The following is a 10,298-nucleotide window of genomic DNA, read 5'->3' on the forward strand; positions in this document are numbered from 1 at the left end:
GTCCAGTTGGAGATGTTTCACTTTATCCACAAAGTTGTGCGTGTTTTCCACATGATGTTCCGAATTCCCCACAAGCGGAGCCAATATAGTTGTTAAATGCTTGGCCACATTGTAAGTGATGGAATCTGTGCTGCACACTATGGGTCTGAGTGGAACATCCTTTTTGTGTATTTTTGGAAGGCCATAAATGCAAGGCATGGCTTCACCAGGATACAGTCTGTAATACAGAGGCCGGTCTATCACTTCCTCTTTTTCCAGCCTTTGTAAACAGTCTATCACTTTCTTCTTGTAGCCACTGGTCGGATCTCTTTTCAAGCGCTCGTATGTGGTCGTGTCCTCGAGGAGGGTGTGGACTTTGGCTTCGTAATCAGCTGCGTTGAGAATCACAGTGCAGCGCCCCCTGTCTGCTGGGAGGATGTTGATGCTATGATCTTTTTCCAGTGCTGAAAGTGCTTTCCTCTCTTCAGCTGTGATATTTGAAGGCGGTGGTTTGGCACTCTTCAGGGTCGCTGTGACACGTAACCTCAGGTCTGTAGCCTCCGATTCAGTCATTTTGTTGTTCCTAATTGCTGTTTCAGTGGCTGTGATGTAGTCCTCTGTAGGGATGTGTTTAGAGGTGACAGAAAAGTTGAGACCTTTAGAGAGCACCTCCTTTTCTGCCTGTGTCAGAACACGATCTGATAGGTTCTTAATCCAATTGTTTTTGCTGGTCGCTAATTTGTCTGTCTCAGTCCTAATGTCTAGCTCGACCTCACCTGCATTCTTTTTGTTCAAAAGAATGTTGAACTTCTTGATTTGGCGTTCTTTGCTCTTCCTGTGCTGTGCTTCTTGTGCTGTCTGTGTAAACTCCAGCACTCTTTTGAAAGCTTCTTCAGGGAGAATGCTGGTTAATTTCTCCTGTAAAGTTCCTGTTCTGTCTTTCAATTTATCAATTCTGACGTTGTTTTCCTGGATCCTTTCACTGAGCATCTGCATAAGGCTCCTTCTCCAAATCTTCTCTGCTCTGTGTCCTCTGACCGGTGATTTGATCTGCAGGCTCTTCGGGATCATGTTGTTCTGTCTGCATCTAAGATTGAACCTCAAGTGATTCCTGTTGTCTGCTAGTTTCCTGGCTACAGATTCGAGTTCCCGAACTAAATCCAAGGTTTTAGGCCCAAAATTCTTGGAAATATGTCGGTGTAATCCCTCATTCGTCCAGGCGTGTTCCATAGTAGAAAAAGCTTCAATATCGGAGTTCTCGATCTAAATTCTTTTATTGACAATGACTCTTGGATGAGAGTCGAAACGTCTATTTTTTCAAACTGAGTCCAGATGACTACAACTGAAGCTTTTTCTACTATGGAACACGCCTGGACGAATGAGGGATTACACCGACAACTTAGGAGCTATTGAAAAGAATTCTTGTTTTTTGACGAAAAATATTCCTTAAAAATCTACAAAGGGTTAATTTGAAAAAGTAAAAGGTGTGCGTGATACCTGGAGACCACAACTACTATTCACTTAGCGTTTACTATCTAGGTTTGCCAACTTAGGAGCTATTGAAAAGAATCCTTGTTTTTTGACGAAAAATATTCCTTAAAAATCTATAAAGGGTTAATTTGAAAAAGTAAAAGGTGTGCGTGATACCTGGAGACCACAACTACTATAATAACTTGGGTTTCACTTTCTAGGTCAGCTGACTTAGGAGCTATTGAAAAGAATCCTTGATTTTTGACGGAAAAAAAATCTTTAAAAATCTATAAAGGGTTAATTTGAAAAAGTAAAAGGTGTGCGTGATACCTGGAGACTCAAACTATTATAATCACTTAGCGTTTACTATCTAGGCTAGCTGACTTAGGAGCTATTGATAAGAATCCTTGATTTTTGACAAAAAATATTCTTTAAAAATCTACAAAGGGTTAATTTTTCAGCCCAAAAGGACTATTGCATCTAATATTAGCAACTTGGATTCATGCTCAATATTGTTTTTTTTTTTAAATATAAATACGTTTGATATTTTTTAAGACAACACATTTTTAAACAAACGGTACTTTAGAGTTGGTCCCTAACTGGCGCACCAAGCGGCACTTCAGCGCGCAGCTCCCCGCGTCGAGCTACTGCAGGCGGGGCACACTCAGAGGAAGCTCCCGCTCTAGTTGCGGAGGCGAATGTCCAACGTCCAACGTGAAACTAACTTCACCGCGGTCATTATAGCAGGTTATATTTGAATTATTGGTTGTTTTTTATAGCACATAATACAAACATCACTTTATTTCCTTCTTTCTCTAGTTTTCCTTGATCTGTGCTTAACCTTTTGTCTCTTAGAACATTTAGTAAGAGAAATAATTAGTTATTTATTTGCAGAAGCACGAGCCATCGTGACGTGTTGTTGCATCTTTGTGTAGCTAAACTTTAGCTTACGTTAGCTCGTGTTAGCTCGTGTTAACTTGTGTTAACTTGTGTTAACTGTGTAATCGTTGTTTTACACTTCATATGGAACGATGTGTGAAACGTGAGGAATGACATACAAACAACTTACGTGTCTCGTCTCGTCACGTGTTCTTCTGTTTGTGTTTAGTTTCCGTCACGTGTTCTCCCGAGGCTCGTTCATGAGGGTCACGTGCGCGCTCGGTGCGCGTACACCGTTCACCGGAAGGTTAAAAATGTATTTTTTAAGTATTTTAGAAACAGTTGAAGAGTGAAATTCCTTCTATTTTATTTTTAGACAAAAAACAATTTCGCATGTTTGGTAATTTTAGAGGCCGAACTCTTGAAATGGTCCGACCAAAAGGCTGCATTCTGCGAAGTGGCCACTACTCAATTTGGAGCCAGAGGCAGAGGGGGCGTGGCCTATCCAGATATTATAATACATCCATGGCCTCTGCACACGTCTGTATCTTTGACCACGCCTCCTCCTTATGGGTGGAGCTTTGTATCTTTAACGACACGCCCAGTCTCGTCTGCCCCGCCCTAGATTTATTTTTCACTAAACTAACTGTTCTAGGCAAAACTCCACCAAAGCTTTAGTGTTAAAACTGGCTCTTGGTCAGTGGGTCAGTGGGTCAGTGGGTCAGTGGGTCAGTGGGTCAGTGGGTCGGGCTCAAGATGATCCTCCACAGCTCCTGATGTTATTCAGTGGTCACTCTGAACACAGCGGTCACTCTCAGTGGTCACTCTGAACACAGCGGTCACTCTGAACACAGCGGTCACTCTCAGTGGTCACTCTGAACACAGTGGTCACTCTGAACACAGCGGTCACTCTGAACACAGCGGTCACTCTCAGTGGTCACTCTGAACACAGTGGTCACTCTGAACACAGCGGTCACTCTGAACACAGCGGTCACTCTGAACACAGTGGTCACTCTGAACACAGTGGTCACTCTGAACACAGCGGTCACTCTGAACACAGTGGTCACTCTGAACACAGCGGTCACTCTCAGTGGTCACTCTGAACACAGTGGTCACTCTGAACACAGCGGTCACTCTCAGTGGTCACTCTGAACACAGCGGTCACTCTCAGTGGTCACTCTGAACACAGCGGTCACTCTCAGTGGTCACTCATTGTGTCCTTTGCGTGTGATTCCAGGTGAATGAACTTGTGGACAAAGCGTCAGATCCTCTCGTAAGTTTGAGACGTTGACCTTTAATGACCTTTACCTTTGGTCTTGTTTTGACACATGACGTCATTTGCATTTCTTTGTTTCAGATTTTGGAATCGTGTCCGGACATTAAATGGCACTTTATTGGACATCTGCAGAAGAACAATGTCAACAAACTCTTAGGTGAGTAAACTCCATCAAAGCTTCAGCTCCTTCCATGTTGTGAGCACAGATTTGACCCGAGGATTCTGAAGCAAACAATGGAGGGGACCGAGCACAGCCCTGTCTCACTCCTGTGTCTGTTTCAGGCGTTCCGAACCTGTTCCTGGTGGAGACGGTCGACTCAGTGAAGCTCGCCGACAAAGTCAACAGTTCATGGGAGAGAATCCGAGGAGGGAACGCCCGAAAGCTCCAGATCATGGTCCAGATCAACACCAGCGGAGAACAGAGTGAGTAAAGAACCCTCCGGAACATGTTCCACCAGCGGAGAACAGAGTGAGTAAAGAACCCTCCGGAACATGTTCCACCAGCGGAGAACAGAGTGAGTAAAGAACCCTCCGGAACATGTTCCACCAGCGGAGAACAGAGTGAGTAAAGAACCCTCCGGAACATGTTCCACCAGCGGAGAACAGAGTGAGTAAAGAACCCTCCGGAACATGTTCCACCAGCGGAGAACAGAGTGAGTAAAGAACCCTCCGGAACATGTTCCACCAGCGGAGAACAGAGTGAGTAAAGAACCCTCCGGAACATGTTCCACCAGCGGAGAACAGAGTGAGTAAAGAACCCTCCGGAACATGTTCCACCAGCGGAGAACAGAGTGAGTAAAGAACCCTCAGCTTCTCGTGTTGAAGCTGCAGTGGCACCGATCGGCCTCCAGGAGTCAGGCTAGAGCAGGGGTGCACAAAGTGTGGCCCGCGGGCCAAACCCGGCCCTAATTTGGCCCAAGTGAGTGTCACTCATGTTCTGACAAACTTTATACTAACTATATATCAACTATATAAATACTAATAACGATATGAACCATATAAATACTAAAACTGTATGAATATATGTATATAAATACACTAATACGTATAGTATGATGAGAGGTTTGAGCCTCACGTGTGTTTGTTTCAGGTAAACATGGACTTCCTCCTGAGGAAACGGTTCTCGCGGTCAAGCACATCTCGTCTCGCTGCAGCGCGCTTCACTTCACCGGCCTCATGACCATCGGTCGCTACGGCTACGACCTGGACCTGGGACCAAACCCCGACTTCGAGGTAAGACACAGGAGCTGGAGCTGGACCTGAGCAGGATGGGAGGGCATCTGAGTGTGCGTGTGCTTCCAGATGCTGCTGAGTCGTCGGCAGGAGCTGTGTGAGAGTCTGAAGCTTCCTGTGGACCAGGTGGAGCTCAGCATGGGCATGTCCACCGACTTCGAGCACGCAGTGAGTCCAGCTCCATGAACCACTTCTGACCGCCGCGTCCAGTGTCCGAGTTCTGACCGCCGCGTCCAGTGTCCGAGTTCTGACCGCCGCGTCCAGTGTCCGAGTTCTGACCGCCGCGTCCAGTGTCCGAGTTCTGACCACCGCGTCCAGTGCGGCGGTCAGAACATGGTGCTGCTGTTTTCGTTGTTCTCCTGGTGGAGTTTCAATATAAACTGGACGCTGCAGCGTGAACTCACTTTTCTGTGTACTCTGTGTACTGTGTGTACTCTGTGTACTGTGTGTACTCTGTGTACTGTGTGTACTCTGTGTACTCTGTGTACTGTGTGTACTCTGTGTACTGTGTGTACTCTGTACTCTGTGTACTCTGTGTACTGTGTACTCTGTGTACTGTGTGTACTCTGTGTACTCTGTGTACTCTGTGTACTCTGTGTACTCTGTGTACTGTGTGTACTCTGTGTACTCTGTACTCTGTGTACTGTGTGTACTCTGTGTACTGTGTGTACTGTGTGTACTCTGTGTACTGTGTGTACTGTGTGTACTCTGTGTACTGTGTGTACTGTGTGTACTCTGTGTACTGTGTGTACTGTGTGTACTCTGTGTACTGTGTGTACTCTGTGTACTCTGTGTACTCTGTACACTGTGTGTACTCTGTGTACTCTGTACACTGTGTGTACTCTGTGTACTCTGTACACTGTGTGTACTCTGTGGACTCTGTGTACTCTGTACACTGTGTGTACTCTGTGTACTCTGTACACTGTGTGTACTCTGTGGACTCTGTGTACTGTGTGTACTCTGTACACTGTGTGTACTCTGTGTACTCTGTGTACTCTGTACACTGTGTGTACTCTGTGTACTCTGTACACTGTGTGTACTCTGTGGACTCTGTGTACTGACATGTATTACTCTTTCCTCAGATTGAAGTCGGCTCCACAAACGTTCGCGTCGGGAGCGTCATCTTTGGAAACAGAGATTATCCGAACAGCGCGGCGAACACGCCCACGCCCAGCCCGGAGAAAACCTCCAACGTTCTGTGTGAAGAAGCAGCTCAGAAGATGAGACAGCACCTGACCGTGTCTGACCACTGACCCGGCCACTGACCCGGCCACTGACCCGGCCACTGACCCGGCCACTGACCCGGCCACTGACCCGGCCACTGACCCGGCCACTGACCCGGCCACTGACCCGGCCACTGACCCTGTATATAAACACAAACTAAACATAACTTGACTGAAGCCACTGGGCGGAGCCTGCAGGAGGGGGCGGAGCCTGCAGGAGGTTCAGTGAGGTCACGATTTACATTTTTATGTTATCGTTTTGAAAAGAATTGATACAATTGTCATTTTTCTCATTTATTTAAACAATCTGATCGTCTAACAACAACAACAACAACAACAACAACAACAACAACAACACATTTTAATATGAATAATTCACATTTGAATTCATGAGTTTGTGTTTTCAGGCAAACGACCTTTGCCCTTCTGAAGATTATATTTACATTTCAAAGCCACGAATAATCGCTTTTCACGACATTATGAACGTTTTTATGTCAGTCATAGAATCTTAACTCGTTCTTTTCACTAAATAAACTCATGACGTCTCTGACCCGTCCAGCTCGTTTCACCTCTTCTGACCCGTCCAGCTCGTTTCACCTCTTCTGACCCGCAACTAAAGCTTTTCTTTACGGCTGAAATCTTCCACCTTAAATTTGTCTAGATTTACCTAAAGCCAACGAGTGACTTGACTTAACGAGTGACTTTTCTAGTTTAAGGTCAAACCACCTGAAGACTCTGGACTTTGAGCAGAAAAGCAGGAAGTGCTCTGTTGTGTTCCGTCGCCGTGGAGACGCTGCGTTTTGTAGATGGTGTAAAAGAAACGTCCTGGTGTCAAATGTTGGGAGTCGGCTGGATTTGAACCAGAGCTCTGTTTTTGTTGTACAGCAGTAAAAGAGCCTGAAAGGCTCCGTTACGATGGTCCATCAGACTTTGTGATAGGGCGGGAGGGCATCCGACTCACGCACTCGTCTGATTTAACGTAATGTGTGAGTTTTATACGTGGGCGTGGCTCGGGCTGCACAATATGGGACATGAAACGTGTAGATTTATCGATAGGGCGATATTTGAATATATTTCATGTTCATGTCTTTGTTTTAGTCGAAATAAAAACTTTACAAAACCCGAGGCTGATTTAGACTGAAAAGATCCCCCACGTTTTTAAATTAAAACTGCACATTTGAGTCAGACATTTGTGTTATTGCGATATCGATAAAGTACTTTGTTGTGCAGCTCCGAAGTGGAAGATGTGACAATATTTCTCATCTTTGATCGAGAGGAGACCGCGACTTTGAGCGAGAGGAGACCGCGACTTTGATCGAGAGGAGACCGCGACTTTGATCGAGAGGAGACCGCGACTTTGAGCGAGAGGAGACCGCGACTGATCTAGAGGAGACCGCGACTTTGAGCGAGAGGAGACCGCGACTGATCTAGAGGAGACCGCGACTTTGATCGAGAGGAGACCGCGACTTTGATCGAGAGGAGACCGCGACTTTGATCGAGAGGAGACCGCGACTTTGAGCGAGAGGAGACCGCGACTGATCTAGAGGAGACCGCGACTTTGAGCGAGAGGAGACCGCGACTTTGATCGAGAGGAGACCGCGACTTTGATCGAGAGGAGACCGCGACTTTGATCGAGAGGAGACCGCGACTTTGAGCGAGAGGAGACCGCGACTGATCTAGAGGAGACCGCGACTTTGATCGAGAGGAGACCGCGACTTTGATCGAGAGGAGACCGCGACTTTGATCGAGAGGAGACCGCGACTTTGATCGAGAGGAGACCGCGACTTTGATCGAGAGGAGACCGCGACTTTGATCGAGAGGAGACCGCGACTTTGATCGAGAGGAGACCGCGACTTTGATCGAGAGGAGACCGCGACTTTGATCGAGAGGAGACCGCGACTTTGATCGAGAGGAGACCGCGACTTTGATCGAGAGGAGACCGCGACTTTGATCGAGAGGAGACCGCGACTTTGAGCGAGAGGAGACCGCGACTTTGAGCGAGAGGAGACCGCGACTGATCTAGAGGAGACCGCGACTTTGATCGAGAGGAGACCGCGACTTTGAGCGAGAGGAGACCGCGACTTTGAGCGAGAGGAGACCGCGACTTTGATCGAGAGGAGACCGCGACTTTGATCGAGAGGAGACCGCGACTTTGAGCGAGAGGAGACCGCGACTTTGAGCGAGAGGAGACCGCGACTTTGATCGAGAGGAGACCGCGACTTTGATCGAGAGGAGACCGCGACTTTGAGCGAGAGGAGACCGCGACTGATCTAGAGGAGACCGCGACTTTGATCGAGAGGAGACCGCGACTTTGATCGAGAGGAGACCGCGACTTTGATCGAGAGGAGACCGCGACTTTGAGCGAGAGGAGACCGCGACTTTGAGCGAGAGGAGACCGCGACTTTGATCGAGAGGAGACCGCGACTTTGAGCGAGAGGAGACCGCAACTTTGAGCGAGAGGAGACCGCGACTGATCTAGAGGAGACCGCGACTTTGATCGAGAGGAGACCGCGACTTTGAGCGAGAGGAGACCGCGACTTTGAGCGAGAGGAGACCGCGACTTTGATCGAGAGGAGACCGCGACTTTGATCGAGAGGAGACCGCGACTTTGAGCGAGAGGAGACCGCGACTTTGAGCGAGAGGAGACCGCGACTTTGATCGAGAGGAGACCGCGACTTCAGTTTAACAGCTGCAGGGTTCATGTTTGTCCCTCTGCTGGACGAATGAGGCGTTACACTTACAAACACCAGACTTTTCCGACACTGAAAACACGACTCAAGGTTCTGTTTGTGTGTTTCGAACGCTGTGTTCTGATTGGCCGACAGCGTCTTAAAGTCTGAATAAACGTCACGTCTTCCACTTCCGTCACAAACAAATCCCTTTAGTGTTTCTTTTGTAAAGTCTTGTGGTCAAATCTCTATTCTTGATATGAAAAGGAGCCGTGCAGTGGAAGTGTCCGGTGTTCAGTGGTTCTGTCCGCGGTGTTGAGCTTATGCAAAGATGGACACGATCGTCCAGAACTCAACACCGTCTCAACTCGTGTCAAAATAAAAGATTTTAAGGTCTTTGACGGCTCGTTCTTTTCTTTGTCTTTGATGTTCAGGACGTGTTCAGGACGTGTTCAGGACGTGTTCAGGACGTGTTCAGGACATGTTCAGGTGTTCAGGACGTGTTCAGGACATGTTCAGATGTTCAGGACATGTTCAGATGTTCAGGACGTGTTCAGATGTTCAGGACATGTTCAGATGTTCAGGACATGTTCAGATGTTCAGGACGTGTTCAGATGTTCAGGACATGTTCAGATGTTCAGGACATGTTCAGATGTTCAGGACGTGTTCAGATGTTCAGGACGTGTTCAGATGTTCAGGACGTGTTCAGATGTTCAGGACATGTTAAGATGTTCAGGACATGTTCAGATGTTCAGGACGTGTTCAGATGTTCAGGACATGTTCAGATGTTCAGGACATGTTCAGATGTTCAGGACGTGTTCAGATGTTCAGGACGTGTTCAGATGTTCAGGTTCAGTTTCACAATATAAAAAATACAAGTTCTAGAAGGATCTGGAGCTTCAGAACCTTCTTCTCCTCCAGTCGCAGGAGCAGCAGTCTGAGCAGGGACTCCCAGACTTACCCCTCCCCAGACACTTCCTCCAGCTCCTCCTCCTCCCGAAGCGTTCCCAGGCCAGAGACAGTCCCTCCAGCGTGTCCTGGGTCTTCCTGGTGGGACACGCCCGAAACTCCTCCCCAGGGAGGAGCCCAGGAGGAGCAGGGGCTCTACTCCGAGCTCGTGTGACTGAGCTCCTCCCCCTATCTCTAAGGGAGCGCCCCGCCCCCGGCGGAGGAAACTCATTTCAACTGCTTTTATCGTGATCTTGTCCTTTGGGTCATTAAAGCTCATGACCATAGGTGAGGTCAGAACGTGAGTGACCAGTAAATCCAGAGCTTTGTCTTTGGACTCAGTCCAACTGTCAATCACACGCTCCATCCTTCACTCACTCGTGAACAAGACCCCGAGATATTTGAAGGACCCCCCACCCACCTGGAGAGAACAAGGACCCCCCACCCACCTGCAGAGAACAAGGACCCCCCACCCACCTGGAGAGAACAATGACCCCCCACCCACCTGGAGAGAACAATGACCCCCCACCCACCTGGAGAGAACAATGACCCCCCACCCACCTGGAGAGAACAAGGACCCCCCACCCACCTGGAGAGAACAAGGACCCCCCACCCACCTGG

The 10,298-nt window shown here is 48.0% G+C and overlaps 1 protein-coding gene across 1 annotated transcript in view; it reads left to right on the plus strand.

The window, feature by feature from the left end:
- LOC140350637 (pyridoxal phosphate homeostasis protein-like) overlaps positions 1–7,857 on the plus strand; it is a 29,030-nt gene extending 21,173 nt beyond the window's left edge. Inside the window, exons 3-8 of the mRNA XM_072436201.1 lie at positions 3,566–3,601; positions 3,686–3,761; positions 3,887–4,027; positions 4,695–4,837; positions 4,907–5,005; positions 5,920–7,857. Coding sequence (XP_072292302.1) covers positions 3,566–3,601; positions 3,686–3,761; positions 3,887–4,027; positions 4,695–4,837; positions 4,907–5,005; positions 5,920–6,090 — 666 coding nt within the window. The 3' untranslated portion in view covers positions 6,091–7,857. The remainder of the gene's footprint in view (positions 1–3,565; positions 3,602–3,685; positions 3,762–3,886; positions 4,028–4,694; positions 4,838–4,906; positions 5,006–5,919) is intronic.
- The last annotated feature ends 2,441 nt before the right edge of the window (positions 7,858–10,298 follow it).

This window comes from Eucyclogobius newberryi, unplaced genomic scaffold (genome assembly GCF_026437365.1).
Source record: "Eucyclogobius newberryi isolate DKJ021-1_F unplaced genomic scaffold, fEucNew1.0.hap1 SCAF_77, whole genome shotgun sequence".
NCBI classification, from domain to species: Eukaryota; Metazoa; Chordata; class Actinopteri; order Gobiiformes; family Gobiidae; genus Eucyclogobius; species Eucyclogobius newberryi.